General features: G+C 39.8%; 1 protein-coding gene across 4 annotated transcripts in view; it reads right to left on the bottom strand.

Moving 5' to 3' along the window:
- STAG1 (stromal antigen 1) overlaps positions 1-21,594 on the bottom strand; it is a 198,651-nt gene that overhangs the window by 133,555 nt on the left and 43,502 nt on the right. For 3 of the 4 annotated variants that reach the window (XM_042798545.1, XM_042798550.1, XM_032992581.2), the window contains 2 exons: positions 15,038-15,140; positions 3,253-3,432 (listed from right to left, as the gene is read on the bottom strand). In XM_042798545.1, the coding sequence (XP_042654479.1) occupies positions 3,253-3,432; positions 15,038-15,140 (283 nt within the window). The remainder of the gene's footprint in view (positions 1-3,252; positions 3,433-15,037; positions 15,141-21,594) is intronic. The other variant, XM_032992583.2, reaches the window with a different exon arrangement.

Below are 21,594 nucleotides of genomic sequence, written 5' to 3'. Positions count from 1 at the left end.
TCTGAGATCATCACACGCTCTTTATTTCATCGCCAGCTTGATGCCAGGGCCAGAGACCAATGCAGAAATGCCTATGAAGATTTAAGCTGCAAGTCCGCCTCTGTCCTGGGGGCTCAGCTGGGGGAGCAGAGGCTCACCCACACCCTTCACTCCCATCAGGGGAAAATCAGGCAGTTTAGCATGTGAGAACTGGTGATTTAGTCCATTCTGCCTATGGAGGTTTAGGGCGGGGAAATATAGTGGATATAGCCGTCTCCGTAAGATCATTTGAGGGAAAAATAAAATAAATTAAAAAAAAAAAAAAAAAAAAAAAAAAGCAAATGACAAAAAGCAGAAGAGCATCATGTTTGCCTAAGGGGAAAAAAAAAAAAAAAAAAACAAAAACATAGAGCCTAAAAAATCTCTATGAACAGTCTTAATGGACTGACAAAATGTACCCGCAGAAAATGTCAACAGTGGGTCATATCACACTTCATACACAGAGAGCTGCCGACAGAGAAACTTCTGAAGCAACTAACTGCACAAAAGGTTACAGAGCAGATTATAAAACAGTGACAACAATCTGATACCAACTTAATGTGGGTATCAAATTGATTTATAGAGTTCAAATGAGACTTAACACCAACACAACCAGCACTTCATAATAGAGGCAAAGATTTATATGGAAAGAGCAGCTCTGAAGTTACATATACTTGAAATATAAAATATTAAACTAACTTTGTTTCCCTGGAAGAACCAAAGAGCAAGAAGCCTGAAGAAAAGAAGTAAATGAATCCTGCTATAAGAACCAAAATAGAGGACAAACTTAAAAGAAGTGCGAATTGAATTCAGCTACGGACTTCCATGAGTTGGCAACACGAAGCCAGAAAAATCTAACAACTAAAATAAATTCTGAGAGCAAACAGCAGGAGCAGATAGATCAGAAACGAAACCACATGATTCCCATGTAATCTCAGAATCCGTTAATTGAATTTCTCTGGGTTTTCATTGCTGGAAGCAAACTTAAGAGCAGTGTAGAAAAATTTTGGTTCATATTACAGGGAAAGAACTAAATATTGAGAAATAATAGGTTCTGACAAATACAAATATATGGCATTTGTCTGAAAATGTGCAATACTGACAAAATTGCTAAAATTAGCCACAAAAAACCTGCACTCAAACTATGAAAAACAAAAATGCCAAGCATTCCTAATTATAAAATCAAAATTCCTACGATATTAAGGAATAAGAAAAGTATAAAGATATTAACAAGTTTGGTTTATGAAACCTTGGTTTCAACATGAGATTATTGCACAGAAGTGCAAGTTAAAAAGTATTAAATCACATTTTAATTGCATCCTCTTTCCCACTACGGGTTTTCTCTCTCTTTTTAAATATTTTTACCAACAGTAAAATTTTCATAGGTGCACAAGTGACATATACTCTTGAAACTGTGGCTCAAGTCATCTATGCCTGTTTGCATCCCAGGCCTTCAAACAAACTTGCCTATTCCTTTACTGTTTCTCATTTCTCCACTGCTTAAAATGTGCTACTACTTTCTCATATATGTAGGCTGGGCACATTTTAAGCATGTGCATGCACATAGATAGACACATAAATATACAGACACACACCCATCTATATATACATATACAAATACTAAATTTCTCAAAACAATTCCTTAGTATTTGAATTTCAAAGATTTCTTAATACAAACATGCAGACTCTTTTTTAGAATTTCATCTGCACAAGACTTCCAACAGCATCTCTTTTGAAGTAGATGAAATGCATCAAAGTCAATTCCACACACGCACACATTCATCAAATATCAAAGTAATCACCCATTCTTTTTCATTTGGCTCCTGCAAATATCAATAACTCTAAGACAAATATACTACATAAAGCATATTGTATGTTCTGTACCACAGTAAAACCAGAAAATAGACTCCAGATGTTTCCTCAAATCCTGCCAAAAACAAAATTTGAAAAAGCATTGAAAACCAAGCAATGTTGAAAGCCCTAACTTAAAACATGTAGGAAGAAGCAGCATAAGGAATCTATAGCTTTGTCAGGAGTAAATTTGTTCTGTCTTCACCTACTAGATAAGAAGGGTCAATCCTGAATAACTGTAAATACAGCAACTATGAAGAATAAAAATTCTCATTTTCTGCCTGTTTATTACTTCTTTAAAATGGCCTTCCACAGATTTGAGATTGAGAGAAAATTTTCAACAGCTTTCACTCATTTAGAAGACTAGATTCCTTTGGGAGCCAATTAGACTTAGCTTTTAGCTACACTAAAAGTAATATTGAAAATGGGACTTGGCACCTCATTTTCCTAATTCATAATTTTCTCATGTTAGTTAGCACCACAAAGTCAAAACAAACTAATTGATATCACATGAGTCCTGTTTTGTTGAAATACAAAGTAAAGGAGGTTTGCTTAAAGAAACCTTCAGTAGGAATGACTGTTGGCTTTGCACTGCACCAGATGAACGGTGTTTTGGGCACATTGTTTCTCCTTTGAGCAGCAAAAACAACAGCTGAAGCACAGTAACTTACAAAAAGTATAGAAGTACTGTCAAAACCAATCATCTCTAGAGGTTCTCAAGGTGGGACTCACCTGGCCCAACAGCTCCTGTAAGACCTCTAAAATTGATCAAAACAAAGGAGTAGAGAAACACTTCCAGAGGCAATTCACTACAACTATCTTAGATACTCCTTTTACAATGAAAAATTCGCCTGCAGGATGTGTCCCCATCCTTGTCCCTCAGGCACAGAGAAAGGCTAGGCAACTAGTTTAGCCTTTATGGCTCTGGTGGGGACAGCAAGAAGAATACAAGTGGCAGTGCACAGTACTCACAATTGCTTGTGTCAGCAGGTAATTTTGAAAAAAAACCCAAGCAAATAAAAAAAGCCTTGGATCCATCAATAATATTATATACTTTTTCCGCACATAAAACTTATTACAGAATATTCTTTAATGCACTGCTTAATACCAACATGTATTTTCTATTTGGAAGTAATGAACAAAATAACGGAAAATTTGAAATATATGACTTTCTGATCTGTCTCTTGTCTTTCAGAAGTCTATATGACAGTCCTCAATCCAATCAAAGAACATTCGGTCCCTTACTTTATCATACACAGGCAGCCTGTTGGATCAATACACGTTATGAAAAAATGCAATTATTTACAAAAGCAGAGCTTAGACTGAACTCCTATAGTCAGGATACACTGAATCATGAAGGGGTAACACAATTAGTTATTTTACCTGCATAGCACTCTTTCCCAGCTTAACCACCTCAAACAAAGTGACAGGGTCCCCTTCTCCATTCTGCTGAGGGTGGCCATTAGCTCTTCCACGACTTGCTCCTCTAGCTCCAGATTCAGAACGACCCTTGTCTGCTGGAGACTTCCGTGGTTTCTTAGTGGCAGACTGGGCAAAGAAAACCAGTAGAATGAAAATTTATTATAGCTATACCTGAAATCACTCAATGTATCTTTATAAATTATACATTAATATTACACACACTTTTATACAGTCACACACATACATACATACAGGTATCACAGAATAAGCCAGGCTGGAAGGGATCTCAGGAGGACTCCAGCCTGACCTCCTGCTCAAACCAAGGTCAGCTATGAAATTCAACCAGGTTGCTTAGGGTGTTATCCAGTCAGGTACATGCATCTTTATCTATCAGTATTGTCAAGGAAAAACTTAAAAGCCACTATCATGTCAAGGTAAGTAGTGGTGAATTTCCAACCCTGGAGTACCAGTCCATGTCAATACCCATATTAGTGTTGTTATTATTAGTCTTATTCAACACAAACAGTTGACAACATGACTAAAACTAGATGAATGGTAGCAAATTACAGACAGGACAGCAAAAGTGGTCTATGTTGGCACACAAACTTTTAGAATAACTACAGATCTTGGTAAGACAATAAGTTATTAAAATTACACTTGTCATATTAACATAAATTTTCTGTATTTTCATTTTTATACAACTTTTATAAGAAACTCTGTACCAAAAAGAGTGAACTCTTCAACCCAAATTAAATCACTGAATTTATATAGCCAGATTTAGTAGATCATCATAATAGCCCCTTGCTTCAAAATTTTGTGAGTTAAAACATTTTCCCTATGAATCTAAATTACATAATGCAAATTTTTTCTAGGTTCTTCAAGCTTCTAATCAGGTGGTACAGACCCCAATTGTAAGAAGTCACCTAGTGAACAGTTTGCTCTGAATTTAAGTCACCTTTTGTCAAAATAAAAAAGAAATTTTCTGGGGAAAATAATGTAAGATCCCTGCTATGATCTTATTTCCATATTCTATTCTTTCTCCCTCCCGTAAGGCAGTCAAAAGCAAAAGCTGCCATTTTACACAGAACAATTAAGCTATTTTGAGGAATTATATTAAAGAAAACAACACGCAAGCAACTGAAGATTACATTCGGGACAATATCCTCACGGTACCATCTACCTGAGTTAACTGTCAGCCAGTTTCAATTAAAGCTTTTAGTAAAGAACGTGAAGTCATCGTTTTTGGTTGCCTCTTCCAATTGCAGACACCTTAAGAATTTTCCTGCAGAGGAAAGGGCTCTGATGTCTGGAAGAGAGCTGGCAGAAGACAGACCTGCAGTCTAGCTTTCGCCTTACTTTAAAAGGGATCACTGCTGGTGGGGCCAGAGAGCCAAAGAAAAGGGCAAGGTAGAGTGCAACCGCAACAGCCTCTTGCAAATATTCAATTAAGGACTTGCATACAAACATAAGCTGGAAATCTTAAAATAATGGTACAATCTCTCCGAAAAGCTTTTTGGATAACATCCGCCCTTATGATCAAAAGAATATGCATTCTCCCTCAACGAATCTTTAAACGTGCAAAGCTGCCTTTATCAGCAAGAAAGCTATCAATACATGAAATGTTTGAGCTCTACCAAGCTCCAAAGAGACACACGATCGCTATTTAATAAAATGACAAAGAATCTGAAATAAATTGAGTCTTTTAAAATATATAATCCATGTGCTTATTCAATCTGGATGACAGTAAGCCATAAGCACTTCAACTAGCTACAAGTACTGCTAAATGAAGGCAGGAATGCAAGTTGATGCCCTTCACAGAAGCTTATGCAAGCCCCCTCTATACTCAGTTTTTCTCAACACGTATTTCAAAGGGAGACACTAAACACTTCAAGGATGAAGGGAAAGCAAGTAGATGGACATGAAATGCACGCATGCAAAGATACCTTGTTACTGGAGAGCAGTGAGAAAAGCCACCTACACTGGCATGAGTACTATGGACCAGCATGCACACGATCAAAATAAGTAATCACAAGACATGTAAATGCTCAGTTTCAACTCCACTTTTGCCAGATATCCTGGGGAAAGGGGGATGCTCTGACCAAGACTCATAGTTTGAATTAGAAGGATGAGAACACCAGTGAGCTCTCAGAAGAGGCACAGAAATAACTGAGACATACACTTTTGACAGAATTACTGGACAAAGCCAGATTCTTTAAGCCCAAGTAAAAATCTCAATATCCTGGACCTGAATTAACACCAGATGTAGTACTGAGTCTACTTTCAAGTTTCCCTCTGGTATAGATTTTCTATTGACAATGAGGACATCTCTCTCAGTGGAGAAACCAAGTCTTTCATTTAACAAAAGCCATTCTGCATCCAAGCTGGGGTAGCTAAATCCAGATGCAGGATCTGTACTGAATCCTGTCTGAAGAGTCAAAACAAGCAGACAAGGATCCTCCACTGAGAAATTGTAGAAAATCCAAAACTAGAACTTCCTGAGTTAGGCAAGGATTAACATTATTTTCAGGTGGAGAGGCACTAGAAGAAGGCTGTCCACTTGCACTGCAGAGCACGTTCACCCAGCAGGCATCAATCCCACTCTGGAGTGCAAGTATGAAAGCAAGTCATGCACAGGTTCTCCAGGCAACAAAAACTACCTGGTACTCTAATTATAAAGTTTTGCAAGCACATGGCACAGAAGTGAGGTATTGGTATTACCTTAATCATTAACATACAATATTACAATGCTGTTGTCAGACATTACTTGCATGTGGTGTCCCTGAATTTACAGGAAGAAACTTTGCAGGCCATCCTGACAGATCTGAGCTTCATACAGGTTCCTACCTCTGAGTACAAAGTTGAATAGGTAACCAGGTAACCAACCCTATTTCAAGAGGAAAATTTTCATCAAAAGGAAAATTTTTCACAATGAGAACTATCAGCCATTGGAATAATCTCCACAGGGAAGTGGTGGATTCCCAGCATTGGACACTTTGAGGATTTAGCTAGACAGGATGCTAGACCATCTTATCTAGACCGCGCGTTGCCAGAAAGGTTGGACTAGATGATCCCTGAGGTCCCTTCCAACGTAGTATATGATTCTATCCCAGGATGGAGACATCCAACACCACTGAAGCAAGTGAAGGAAAAGCATGGACTGGTACATCCACAGAAATGCAAAGAGGACTCCTCCACGATACAGAATACCTGTGGAATATCTGCAGAGGCAGGGTTCTCTTGGAATTTGAATTGCAAAGCCAAGCTACAAATCTAAAAATTATGTTTGGCATTGAGGATGACAAACAGAGGTAGCACTGCATTCCAGAAGAGATATACCTGAATTCACAGGAAAGGGTGGTCTTTCAGCTCAACACAAAAAACTCCTCATCCTCTAATTCCATGAAGAGCTTCCACATCAGAGTGAATTTGTAGCAAGTCTACTCTCTTGAGGATCCACCAAATGGTCATCAAGACACAGGAAAAACAGAACCAATGCTTCCTAACAGGAACACCAGTTGTGGTTACTGTTTGCCCCTTTACACCCTTTCAGCCAGAAATTTCCTGCCTCTACCTAAAGCCCCCTTAAATTGATAGTCATGCATGAGTGGTTTTTTTTTTTTTTTTTTTTTCTTCCTTTTAAGTATCAGTCTGTTGAAAGTCCTGTGGTGGGTAAGAACTGATTGTCTTCCAGACTCAAAAGTGACTTTTCTCCTGTTTACAAGAGGGATCTCTGAAAAGTCATGGAAAAGGCAAGCTAGTTAACAACACTGTATCTACATGTATTCATAAAGCCTTGTAACCATTTCCATAATCCAGGCATCTGCTGCAATGGCAGAGCCAACACTGAGGTAAATTAGGACTACCAGAGGGAGGGATAAAGAAGCATAACAAGGTAAGAAAGCTTGAGGCTTTTTAATCACACACCAAGAAGGGTGCTGCTTGGAGCCTGTAACAGTTAAATCTGTGCTTTCACTCTGAGACCCAGGACAGACAGTCAGACTGGTGGAAGTGTCAAAATAGAATGAGTTGCTAAATGAAAACAGAAGTTATTAATGATTTTTCAGATCTGTGCAGCAGATTCAACTGATAACAAGTAAAGCTGAGGATTTATACACAACAGCATTAGGAACTTCAGAAGTTCTAGAACATGCCACGGAAGCAACTCTAAAATGGTCATATGGATGCCGACATAGTTCACGTGTTGCTTTAAGGCTTAAACTGAGGCATACAGGAAACAAAATACCTCAACTGCAATTAAACTAAAATTATGACAATTCAGAATTTTGTAACAAATTAGCTAGATAACACTTTTCCTTTCATGTCTTTAAAATGGTTGTGGAGGAAAAAAAAAAAAAAAGTGACCCACATTTGTAAAATCAAGTAATACAGTGAAAGTTAATTCACATACTACAAAAAAAAAAAGTGGAAGTGGCTTGACATTTTTCATTAACATTTCCCAAGTTGATGTGATGCACTTCACAAAGAAATAAGGACAGTCAAAGTGTTACAGGTCAGTAACTCCACCTAGCCTGCCACCTTAAATGATGGCCTCTATGTGCATTCATACCATAAGTAATTTAAAGCAATACCCCATTTCTCAAAATAGCTGAAAGAAGCTTTTTAACCTTTCACTTGAGTAGGACTCAAGAACTTGCCCCTCAAAGGCATCACCCTCTTGAAAGGCCTCTGCATTATAACCTTGTGTTAAGTGGAAGAGTGGTAATATCTGAGCTCTTTCTGAATTAATACTGATTAAAAAATGAAGGCTACCACACACTTTGTAACATTATCATGGTTATCTAGAAAGAAGTTCTTGGACTCAAACTGTCAGGCATCGGCCTTTCTTTTGTCATAGAAACAAACAAGTTGCTCCCTGTGAAAAGCCTCATCCGGCAAATAAAGACAGATGCAGGTCCCCTAATATCCAGCGCATATAGAGCTGCTTCAGCTGTAGCATATGCAGTTTAGAACAACAACAACAACAAAAAAAAACAAAACCAAAAAAAAAAAAAAAACACCAAACCAAAACACCAAAACCAGAGACAGTGTTGGGGGGTTCTGGTGGTGCTTCTTCTCCATTCTTATTTAAAAACCTAGCAAGAGTTCTGTAAGTCATCTTAAAGAATCAAGAGAGTCTGCTATAAATGCTTGAATCACTTCAATTGTTCTAGCTGAGGCAATTGCTACCAAAAAAAGCCTATTTCCACAGAAAAATGAATAATATATTAGATTCCAAAAGCACATGGATCATCTCATTGAAAGCTTAAAAGGAAAATTTCTAATGTCATTAGGATTTCTCCACCAGGAAGCTACAAGTGCTGGGATGCAGAAGTCTTCACATGCTGGCTGTATGTGCAATGCATTTCCACAGAACTACAGAAAGACTTATTCACTTCAGTTTTAAAGGACAGACCTACAATATCAGACAAGCAAGTTGAAACAGGACACTGATGTAAGTCACACCAAACCACAGAGGTCGACTACTATGAAAAAAAATTCTTCCGAGAGGACTCCTTCCTACTGTTAATCAGGATACGCATGATTTGGAACTAGAAGGAAAACTGAATCCCCTGCAGTATCTAACATCCATTCTACGAGACTAAATAAGGCTAAGAGTCTGCTGCAAAGTTAGAATTTCACATAAGGATGCAAAGATAAGGTATTGTGGTCTGTCTCCTCCATACCGAAAAATATAAAAGGACCTGAAAGCAAAACCATACGGTCTGCACTTGGGACAAAAGGAGAAGTGCCTTGTTCCATCTTGCCTCAATAGAAGAATCTGAGGAGAGGAGTTGAAGAAAGGCATGCTGTGGCCCTGAGAATGGGCTGAAAAGAGACACCAGCAGAGATCCCAGAACTGCCACCTCTGGAACAGAAAGAGGACAAGAAGAAATGTCAGTCTGAGTCAAAGAGACTAACTGTATGCTCCTACCTCAGAGCTGAAATACAGCCAGGGATCTCTCTCACTCCCTCACCCTCTAACAGCTGAGGTTTAAGCCAAACTATGCTGAGCTCCTGGGAAGGTAAGGCCAGGCAGGTTAAAATAAAGCATGCCAACAACATTGAACAGAGAGCGCTGATCCAAGAGAGGAGACAAAAAAGCATGGATAAATAACTGATCTGAGCCCGAGCTCACAAATGTGAAAGTTGCATTGCATCATAAGCCCTTGGGCTTTCAAATCCCTTACCTAGAACGGGAGAGCACATCCATACCCATGTGTTTCAATAATGCACCAGACAGAAAAGGAATTTTTATCTAGTGTTACTCAGGAACTTCAACACAAGGACTGTTACAGGTCACTTCTTAAATACACCCCATACAATTCACTAAATGTATATCCAGACTGTATGCTCACATACAGTATCGCATAAATACACGCACCAAAATATCCCACTGACTGGACACATTCACCTCTTGGCCAGTCATTCCACAGGTATCTGGTCTACAAGACTCAGAGTTCAGAAGCAGATATGGGCAAGGGGGGGGAGGCCAGCCCCAGCCACTGTCAATGCTAGAACGGGACATGGTGCAACTCCTGCTAAATTCACTGCAAGGGTCAGTGAATTCAGGACAATCAGGTTAGATTCTAAGAGTTATTTTGAAGGACCATTTAATCTCTTTGCAAGTTGACAGTCTAGTCTACTCGGTCAAGTACTCATTAGAATAGTGCCTCGTAGAAGTGGAGGGGCAACCTGGAAAGCAGGATTTTCAGGAAGGGAAGGTTCCCCAAAATATTAAGGTTCTCTATGAACTGAAGGGGTATTTGCTACGAATAGCAAATTTCCAAATGAAGACCATCTCTTTACAAAAGTCTGAAATCTGAAGAGATAAATGTCTGTCTTTGGAAAAAAGTCTGGAAAATCCTCTAGTAGTAGTCTATACTTCTGATAAAAGGTCAAGTCCATTCTATAACACTACAGCAGAAACTTATTTAAAATAAAAACATACATATATTTGATAGAGTACATTGCGTGCAGCTCTACAAAACAGCACAGAATAAACTCTCTTTCCAAAAGAGGTCAATATGTTTATAGTAGATGTGTCACTGTAGTTGTGATGGCCTAAGGACATAAGCAAATCAGCATTTACAAGGAGAGATCAAATCTTATTAGACCATAATATTTTAGTTACGAAAATAAAAACCACAAAAACCAGAAGAGCCTTTAGGCAGAAAAGCCTTCCTTTAAGTCTATAACAGACAATAAAAGCAACAAAGCTAAGTATCAGTTGAGAAAAATTGCTCTGAATTTAACTAAGTATTTTAATCTCTTTCACATCTGAGACTATAGGTAAGTGGTACCTGTGGAGGAAATAAAAATCTCGTTAGCAGATGGAAGAGTGGGGGAAAAAATGTCAGAGCTGCACCTCCTGTAAGAAACAGATAATTCACCTGAGGAAAGTGGATGGGTTAGCAACATGGATAGGTGAGCAGTGTGGAGGAGGAAAGAAAGTGAAATACAGTGTTTGCAAAACCAATACCTCAATTACCAAGTCCAGGACTTTTAATATCAAATAATGTTATAAATTTAATTGCCCAGATTAGACTTTCCAAGGTGTTTGCATTCCTCCTCAAGGATAATAGACACCGAGTGGCTTATTTCTTTTTGGTAATTTTTTGGTAGAAAAATCTTTTTTCCTCCTTTCTGTTGCTGCTGTATCAATTACGAAGGCAGGATTTGATCGTGTATCCAAACATATACATTTTGTCCAGTCACCCAAAAAATTGTAGCAAAATGACTAAATTTGTGGATGAGGGGGGAGCAACAGATGACATTGACTTTAGCAAGGTTTTCAACAGTCTCTCCCAAAATATTCCTGTATTTGAATTGCAAAGTTATGATCTGGATGAGTAGACTACTAGGTGGGTAGACAAGTGGTTGAACCATTGGGTTCAGAGCATAGCAGTTAATGGATCATCCTCTACCTTGAGGATGGTGATGAGGAAATATGACCAAAGTTTAACTGGAACATGTCCAGTTTCCCATCTTTATCAGACAGCCAGAGAGGGTGAGAGAGTGTGCTCCTGACAAGTGTGCAGATGACACCAAGTTGGCAAGGAGAGCACTTAGTGACATCAAGGTCAAGACTGTTATTGACAGTCCAAAGGACTGGGCTAACAGTACACTCAAAATTCAACCTGGACAAGTGGAAAGACCTGCCCCTGACAGAAGAATAAATCCCTGTACAAACACAGGCTGGAGACCAGCTAGACAGGGAACAGCTCTGTGGAAAAGGATCTCAGTGTCTTAGTAGACAGCAAACTGGACATGAGACATCCACGTACCTGAGCAGCAAAGGCCATCAACACCCTGGGCTGTACTAAGAGGAACACAACAATAAACCAAGACAAGTGATTACACCCTTCTACTCTGTGCATCTTAGCCCATATCTGGAACACTATGTCCAGTTCTGGCCCTCTCAATGCAAAAGGTATTAAAATAACCTAGAAGTTCAGCAGAGGGCTACAAACAGGGAAGCACCTCGCCTGTGAGCTTTTTGGAGAGGCATACAGTGGGACGAAAAATGACAGCAGTCATGAACTGAAGCAAGATGTTCCAACTGCCTATAGGGGAGACCTTTTTCACAAAATAAAACGAAACAGGTTGCTGAAAGAGGCTACGCAGTTTCCAGTCTTGGAGGTTTTCGAGACCAGACTGGAAAAGCCCCAAGCAATGTGGTCTGATCCCAAAGCTGATCCTGCTCTGAGCAGGCGGTTGCAATGAGACCTCTTGAGGTCCCTCCCAGCCTGATTCCATGACTGGCCATCTTTGTTTCTCTTCTCCGAACCTCTTCCAGTCCTAATACATCCTTCTTGAGATTTTGGGGCAGAGGTTGAGAGGGGAAGAAAAAACAAAATTGTGCAAAGTATTCCAAATTTTGGCAAACCACAGTGTTATAAAGGATACAGTATTTTTTTCATTCTCTATTCTCTTCCTCAGACTGGATTTGTTATTTTTGACCCCTACTGAGCATTAAAATGATGCCATCATGGAATCATCTCTGATAACCCTAAGGTTGTGCTCCTCAGCAGCAACAGCCAGTTCACAGCCCATCATTTTATGTATGAAGCAATGGCTGCTTCCTCTGTACACTCATCACTTTACAATCATGTACAGTTAATGAGCCTGGAGTTGTTCAAAGCATAATGAGGAACTGGATCCTGTAGAAACTTGATAGCAGGACCACAGGACCAGTAGAGTGCTTCAGTGAAAATTCCCACAGGAGCTACTGATAAGTTCAGAGAGATGAGAAACATCTTTTGTAACATTCACCTTTCCCTTCCAGTGAACGTGTTGTGGGTACAAAACACCATTAGTGTTGCTTTAAATTCCTTACTCTGACAACCTTCTGGGTTAGCAACCAGGTTGCACCATCCTCTTTTTTATTTTTTTTTTTCTTAAACCTGCAAAACTCATAGATTTACTGATGAGATTCTTAAAATAATGCGTTGGGTTTGTGTGTGAGGCAGGGTTTTGGTAATGCGGGGGGCTACAGCGGTGGCCCCTGTGAGAAGCTTCTCGAAGGTCCCCCGGCTCCAAGGCAGACCCATCTCTGCACCAAGGCCGAGCCAATCAGTGACGGTGGCTGCACCTCTGCAAGAACCTATTTAAGAAGGGGAACCTGGGAGGAGGAGTTGTGAGGGAAGTATCTCTGCAAACACCGAGGTCAGTGGAAGAAAGGAGGAGGAAGGAGTCCCCTGCAGCCCGTGGTGAGAGGGCAGGCCGTGCCCTGCACCCACGGAGGTCACCGGTGGAGCAGATGCCGACCTGCAGCCCGTGGAGGAGCCCACGCCGGAGCAGGCGGCAGCGCCTGAAGAGGGCCGGGACTCTGAGGGCAGCCCACGCCAGAGCGGTCTGTTGCTGGGAGGGACCCACGCCGGAGCAGTTTGTGGAGAGCTGCAGCCTGTGGGAAGGATTCACGTCGGAGAAAGTTCATGTAGGACTGTCTCCTGTGAGAGGGACCCCACGCTGGAGCAGGGGAAGAGTGTGAGGAGTCCTCCCCCTGAGGAGGAAGGAGCGGCAGGAGCAATGGGTGATGGACTGTCCGCAACCCCCATCCACTGCCCACCTGCACCTCAGGGAAGGGAGGAGGTAGAGAATTCAGGAGAAAAGATGAGCCTGGGAAGAAGAGAACGGTGTGGGGGAAGGTGTTTTTAAGATGTAGTTGTATTTCTCACTGTCCTACACTGGAAAATTAAGAGGTGCTGGTGTTCAAATTAAATTAATGGGCTTTTTTTCTTCCCCAATGAAGTCTGTCTTTTGCCTAGGACCATAATTGGTAAGTCATCGCTCCCTGCCCTTGTCTCAATCCCTGAGCCTTTTGTTCTGTTTTCTCCTCCACATCCTGAGGGGGAAAGAGTGACCAAGCAGCTGTGTGGTGCTCAGTTGCCCTCTGGGCTCAAACCACAATATATAATTTCTGATTTTGCCCTTTGTTTACAAGTTATATAAACAGATGACCTGTTCTCTTTACATGCTTCTTCAAAGCTGCCTGTAAAGAAGCTCCATGTTTGTGAGCACATCTGTTCATCTGATGAAGAATACAGGCCATCACAGGAAACACTGTTCAAAAGCTTTCGAAACGTAAGTCAATACACCCAGAAAAGCCCAGGAGTTAAAATACTGTCTCCCAAAGTTAGTCTGGAAACTGCGATACAAATTGAAAGCCAATACAAAGGAGGAGTTTGCTCCAGCTTGACCAGCATGCTTGAGAGGAACACACGGTTCTGTCCATTCCTACAGACTTAATAGCCCATGTTAGTCTTAGGGTAAAAAAAAAACAACCCCAAAATCAAACAAACAACAAAAAAAACCCTACCTCAATCTACTAGTGATATATGTATAGTACATTCATACCAGGAGTGTACACGTAGACAAAGACTAAGAGGAGAATCAAAACCATTAATAACGAACCCATAGAACTTCCCACCAAAAATCTTAATTCCACAGTGTGTACTTCACATGATACAATCAAGAGAACTATATCTGATGACCCTGAAGAACTAAATTGAAAGACAACATAACACACATAACTTTTTCTGTATTTTCCAATAAATCTGCTATTCTGTGAAATAAATGAAAAGAGAAAGCCTCCTTAAATACTATGTGTAATAGAGAATTGTTTCTGTATGTTCCCATTCATGGGCCAGCAATGGCAAAGACCACTGAAGAACAGCAAATCTTATACAACAGGCAGCAATATTATGTGCTGCATTATGCTAGGGAATAGGCTGATGCTCCCAATCTATATGTAGGACACAGTGTATGTCAATTACATTAATTTTTAAGATGTGTTAATAGATCTTCTCAGGCATTTAGTTAACACTATGCTGCAACTCTTCCGCTCACATTAAGAGATTACCAGTTACTAAAAGGATGGCTCAAATGTCACTTAAAATTCATTACGACTTTCAAAGCAGAAAGTGGTCGTGCTTACTGTGATCACTTTTGTGTCCGGAAGAATGTTGTAATATGACAATAAGAACAAAATTATCATGTTCATGTAAGTAGCTAGTGAAAGAAAAAAATAATAGCTATTATGAGCTCATTTTTATGTCCCTTTTTAAACACTTCAAACATTGCTTGTGTATCAATCTGATAAATATTTCATTCTACAAGTCTTCATAGAGTTTGACATAGGGCTCATTAAAAGCCTATTTATGTGACCACAAGATGATTAGATGAAAAACAGTTTGCAGTCAATTTTAAATAGATGCATAACAAAACAAAACTAAATGACACATACTGGAGGCCTGCCAGGACGGCCCCTTTTTCTTTTTCCTTTGACTTCTGCTTCTTCAAGCTCACTGCCAGCATCTGAATGTGCAGTAGTTTCATTTGTAGAATCCCTAGGGGGGGAAAAACACTAGATAAATTAAAATGATTTGAAATCAACAAGTAATCTATAACTGACTGATTAAATATTTAGTCCTAAGCCAGAAAAAAAAGAAAAAAAGTTAGCATTAAAAGGCTTGCCACATTTATTCTGTAAACTAAGGAACTAAGCGTTGTTAGCCCTGGCAGCCCTGGCAAAAAGCCTTACCTTTTTATGGGCTGGAATGTCATTTTATAGACTGAAAGTTATTTAAATTAACAGCTTCTTTAGAAACCATGTTACAGTTCAAAAACTGGCTATATTAAACAGCACATTCTCAACATATCCCTCCCACAATGTATTCACTGCTATCAACTTTCTTTTACTCTTAATAACTACTTCTGAGCTGTTCTCAAGGCCAAGAGAAAGCAAACTGGAGTCCAACCCAGCTATCCCATCATTAGAACAGTTACACAAGTTCCCACTCATGTTACGTTGTGATTTTAGTCACACCGGAAGACAATGGTATTGTGCAGCTGTTAATAAAGAGAGGATTAACACTGACCGTGAGGCACAAACCAGAAAACTCACTTTGATCTGAAGACATGTATGATTCTTGCAGTTAGAAAAACGTTTTCACTTGTACAATGAAAAAACCTTGACACTGCTCAATGTCTATTAGCAGAGAAGCCCACAGTATAATTTTTCAATCATTCCCGTTTTAGACTTAAGACCATACTAAGTAGAGAAAAAACATTACCCCAATTTCCACCCCACCTGCCACAAGCCAGGTGCAGAGGTATTTCTCTGCCTTTAAAACAGGCCTGGCTGCTTGAAGAAACTCAGCTTGTAAATGATCTTCTGAGGAATTAGGTTTTGCCCAAGAAGAGCCCAGAAGCAAAACCATTCCTGTTACTGAGGTGCTTTTAGTTTGCAAGACCACCAGTGCATGAGATCTCTGTAAGTAAAAGAGTAACTGTAATAATGTCCTAGATTACTCAAAGATGGGTCAAAGTGTAGCTCTCCTCAGAGATTTTTTTAAATCCAGTATCATTTCCTTGAAGTGAAAGGAGTTAAACTGCTGTAAAATTTCTGCAAGGGGAAGGTGAAAATCAGACCTATTCCATCATTTTATACAGGCTCAAACATAAAAAGTGGCATTAGCGATCTGGTTTACAGAAACTGAGAAGTTTTGACAAGTCAAGATCTACACAGATCTTCCACACTGTCTGGAGGCTTTTTTTTGCTTGTTTTATAAATCAAGAGCACTTCACAAGTTTGCTGTATCATCAAGAAAGCTATTTAGTAATACAGAAAGATACAAACATCATTGCATCAGAATCAAGAATGTTCTGATACTTCTCTTTACTGAAATTACTATATTGTTCTATGTCTGCTATAACCCAAATAATTCTGCAGAACTATGATGAATTTCTAGTACTAAGACATCATTTTCCAACTTTTTCCAATCTGCAAGCACAAGAACACCAAGGGGTCCACAGAATCCTCTACAAAAGCTAGAGTGCAATACAACATATATAAATCTCCTTTTCTCAAAGTACCTTCAACGAATTATCTCTAAATACTCTACACATCCCAAAAAAACAGGCACCTCAGATTAAAAAACAGCCTTCAATTACAGCTGAGTTCCCAAAGTATACACTTGTAAAAAATTATCTCCACAAAATACTGAAAATGCAGCTTTGTTGGGATAAAATGAAAGAGGAGTAGCTTCTCTGCTTCATAAAGCATGAAATCTCTAAAAACTCAATACTGAGCTATGGATTTGAAAAAAAAAAAAAATGTAAAAACCTAAAGCCAAAGAAAAGATACCCCACACATAATTCAAAATGATTTGGTAAAATAGGGCCACACTGGTAAAAACCAGTGCAGTGAATATAGCTGAAAACAGTGTCTGCAGATGGATGTATCCAGCCTCTACTGAAAGACCAGCCATCACACAGCAACTCAATATGACAAAAATGTTTATTGCCTCACAATGACAATTTTTTTTTTAAAATAACTTTTGAATACAGAAGTGAGGAACCCCATAAAAATATCTGCTACTTTCTTCTGCTGTAGTGAAATTAAAGCCATTCTCTCTTGCTCTCTATAGAAAAAATAAGCTTCTCCCTGGTCTACACAGATCCTTACTGGAAAAACTTTAGACATGGTGTAGTCTAAACAATACCTTCATTACTGGGGAATCACTGTAGCTTTGGTAGCTTACAAAACCAAACCCCTAATATCACCAGGATAAAGGTTTTTCTCCATTAAAACCAGATTCAGCAGTCCTCTTAAACAAATGGCTCAAACACTTTCCTTAAAACACTAGAGCTATATAAATGAGTTAAACTGTACTACTATGTTGCATGCCTCTTCTCCACAGAAAACTTGACTTGGCCACAGCCTCTGTCCAGGTCCGGCCAAACCTACCAAGATTTGTGTATATAGTTCTGGAAATTTCAACTGCTTCAGAACACTGCATATGGAAGAAACAGTTTAATTATTAATCATCTTCCCTTCTTTGAAAGAGACTGTTGTCTTAACCATGCTTCTGATAACCATGTTCCTCTAATACTTTTCTGGTAGTACTTCTCTGGTTTGCTGGAAGACTTTCGGGAAAGGTTCAACAAATCAGTACTAAGGGTGCAATTCAACTAATCTAAATTTGAGACAGACAATGCAGAAAACAGAAAATCTTAAGGTACAACATATCTCATGCTAAGATCAGTGTTCAAAATTGGTCAGACAGTTTATATTTTTTTTCCTTCCATTGATGGTAAGGTGATCTAGACAAGTAGCTCAAATATAAAAGTTTAAAACTAAACAAGATGAATCTCACACTAGCAATATGTGAGGCAGAAAGGAGACTTCTTTATGGCAAAGAATACAAGTATGTAAGGAGTAAGGGGAAAACATCAGAAAGTAAGTTCCCTTCAATCCTTACATTATTTGGAGTAGAGAGACAGGATCAAGGACAATCTACAGTCCTTGGCTGATTTAACATTAAAATAAACATAATTTCAAGCAGCAGGGAATTGTATCCGAATCATCAAGACCTGCACAAAAAGGCCCTTCCACTGCAGCCTTGAGTCCCTTCAGTTTGGGAGGCAGTGCTGCTTGTTTCTGTCAAAGCCTTAGAGTTGCTCTGGGAACACACACACGCTACCCCTTTTCTTCTTATTTCTGATCTCAGAGGAGGAGAGTAAAGCATCTCTCAACTGCCTGCAGTTCTGTCAGGTTTTTAACACTCATTGAGAAGAGCATCTGGCCAGCATCCATCTCCCTCATTCCCTACACATCTTGCAAAACTGCTAGGAAGTAATTTATCTGGTGGCAGTCATCCACAGCTTTACAGGCCAGAATTATCCTACCCCTATTTTACGCGTGTATGACTAGTCATCTGAGGGGAAAATCTAGGCTTAGTCACAATTTATCTTTCCTGAAACTGTTGGGAGGGAAAATAATCTGGCCCTAAGGAGACCTGCCTCATTTACAAAGAGGAGAGGCGGCAAATGCCTAAGGCTAAAACTTTTTTCTCTAGGACACCTTTGACATGATAGAGACATAAGAGAATTTGGCAGAGTGTGGGAGACCTGCAAGATTGGGGTGGGTAGAGTAAAGCAGACAAGTGATAATCCCTTTTAGGAGCTCAAATTTACTCTGCTTCTCTTTCTGGTTTCTGTGGTGGCTCAAGCATCCTAAGAAAACTGGCAGTAACTCCATGATCCCTCCCCTAAAAACTCCAGGTATATAATTCCAAAGTTACAATAATTAGCTGTTGAAACTAACCATATGGTAATGAAGAATTAACAGGTTACTGGGCAGCCCTTTACCATGTTATAGTTCCGAAGAACCTATTTACACAGACACAGTAAATTTCACATCTCTTTAAAATAAATCAAAACAAATTTACCTTCCTTCTACTGTTACATAAATCCCTAGCTATAGAGCTTGTGCCACCCTGCTTAAAAACAGACCACATCAAAAAGCTATGTTCATGTATCAGTTTTTGTAAATAAAAATGCTTCTATAAGCTTTTATTCGTGTTGCTGAGGTGGCTCAAGGTTCTGGCAGAGATAAATTCAGTAATTGCTACCACCAGACTCAGCTTGGTAAAACAAAATCATTCATGAAGAAAAATGGCTAAATGCACGGGCTCATGAATCATGGATGAATCAGCTCTCATGGTTGATCTTCAAAATCTGAAGAGGAACATGCCTCATAGCAAATATGAATCATCCCATTGAGAGAGGACTCATAACAGTCAGTCACCCAGGTCTAATACATCAGCATTTTCTTCCCTACATCTGAAACACGGCTAAGTGAGATCCTGTCTTCGCTGTGTTGTGAAGACACTCCTATGAATCCAGAAAGATTAAAGATTTCTCCTTTCATGTTCCCTCAACAGAGAAGAATTTGAGAGGGAATATTTAATAAGGTCCTAAACAAAGCACATTAATATATAAAATTGACTTTAGGACCCTTTGTTTAAAGAGGGTAGCCAAAAAGATTAGAAAAAAATAAGAAAAAGTATAAATAAAGCATAGGAGTAGTAGATTATAATAATCCTTCAAAGCTTCTTATTTAAGAGCTAGAAAGAAAGCTCTGGTGCTCTCTGTGTGGAACCAGACTGTGGCTTCCCAAATCTAAACATGTGAAGTGAATACCTCTAAACCAAAGACTGCTTCAGGTTTTCTCACCCTTAGACTCCTTTCTGATTAAAGTCTGGTTGGGACCTACTGAATGAGCGGTTATCACTTTCTTTGATACCTTGTCCACACTAGACTTAATGTTCTGAGCCCTCAAGAGAGTCTCAAAACCTTTACATGCAAATCCTGCGGATTGTTTTTTGTAATAAGAAAGATCTCCTCTTGTTTACAAGCAACCAAAACTATACATATATTACTGATGATGATATCTCACCAGCACTTTGCACAGTGGCATTGAAGGATTCCCAGCTCTACCAGAAACAATAACATACATGTTTTATTTCATTTTTTAATATTGCATAATATCGGTGGCTCACAATCATCTTCTGATTAAAGAATATGCTGACATCTTTAATGACCCTCAGGTTTCTCAGCTGGTGTGCAGAATTACCAAATCTATTAATATCCACTTTTTAACCTTAAACCCTACAATATTTCATTCACTTCTTAAAGCCATCTAGCTTCTTGAACTGGGAACAGGAATATCCCTTTCCTACTGTTTCTGTGACAGAATCTCCCAGCGTTTTGTCCCTGGCACATTTCAAAAGCACATTCTCACTTCTTGAATGTGGCACATCCAGGAAAATATGAAGCAAGAAAGATTTTTTTCCACAACTACCCTCAAAGCTGGCCAGAACCCCCGCAGGGCTGACACTCCCCACGCAGTGGTACCCATCAGGGTCATTCCTGTCTTTATGCATGTGCTCACCCACAGCAGACATTAACTTTTTTTGAAAGAGGTTTTTAAAAATGTAAGAAAAACTTGCAATGCAGAGCATGGTATTATTAAGGTCAGACAAATAACTCTATGATTCCCTAAGCATTCAGTTTCTTAAACAAAGACACTTGAAATCTTAGTTTTGGAACACCACTCAACCTTGATAAACTGAGGCTCTTTTACACCCTGTTGTAGTTCCTCTTTTCCTATGTTTATTCCAAGCAAAAAAAACTTAACATCAGACAATTACTGAACGTATTTGGTTTACGTGGCACGGTGGTGGCAGCGGGGTGGCCGGAGGGGGGGCTCTCTGAGGAGAAGCCAAGCGCTTCCTGGGGGGTGAGGGACCGGCCCTGGGGGAGCAGGAGGAGGCCGAGGGTGCTGGTGGTGCCCGGACACAGGCACCCCGCGGGCCCGGCGCTGGAGCAGGCATCCCCACCACAGCCCTCGGAGGGCCCCGCGCCTGGGCTGCGAGTCCGGGCGTCAGCAAAGAAGGGGTGACGTGGAACCAGGGGGACAAGGAACACGTTTTAACTCTGGTCTTTGTTTCTCGCCATCATCCGAATTTTTTTAACTGGCAATAAATTCCTTTTTTCCAAGCTGAGTCTGTTTCGCCTGTGAGGGCAATTGATAAGTGATCTCCCTTTCTTTATCTTGCCCCACAAGCTTTTTCATCTTCTTTTCTCCCCTCGTCCTGTTGAGGAAGGGAGTGACAGGGCGGCTGGGTGGGTGTCTGACAGCTGGCCAAGGTCAACCCACCACATCAAATAAAGCTCCACTTTATTCCTCTTTCTAAAATTCCTTTCTTAACTCTACTTGATTTACTCTCTAGCTCTCCCATTATAGACTTCCACTCTATTTCCAACATGTTCACTTTATCCAGGTACAGTGATGTTCTCACTTGTATAAGCCACTCCTATTTCCCAGCAAGACCAAAACATGCTAATGCCACTTGCTGTCTTCAATTGCAGAAGCCAAAGGCTTTTTGCACAATAAATACAGCTAGTTGTAAGAAAGAGTATGGAACTGGAATATACAAATACTGTCAATTATGA

This window comes from Tyto alba, unplaced genomic scaffold (genome assembly GCF_018691265.1).
Source record: "Tyto alba isolate M040663 unplaced genomic scaffold, T.alba_DEE_v4.0 Super-Scaffold_10, whole genome shotgun sequence".
NCBI classification, from domain to species: Eukaryota; Metazoa; Chordata; class Aves; order Strigiformes; family Tytonidae; genus Tyto; species Tyto alba.
Note: the sequence above shows the minus strand (reverse complement) of the source record. Positions and strands in the feature narration are given on the sequence as shown.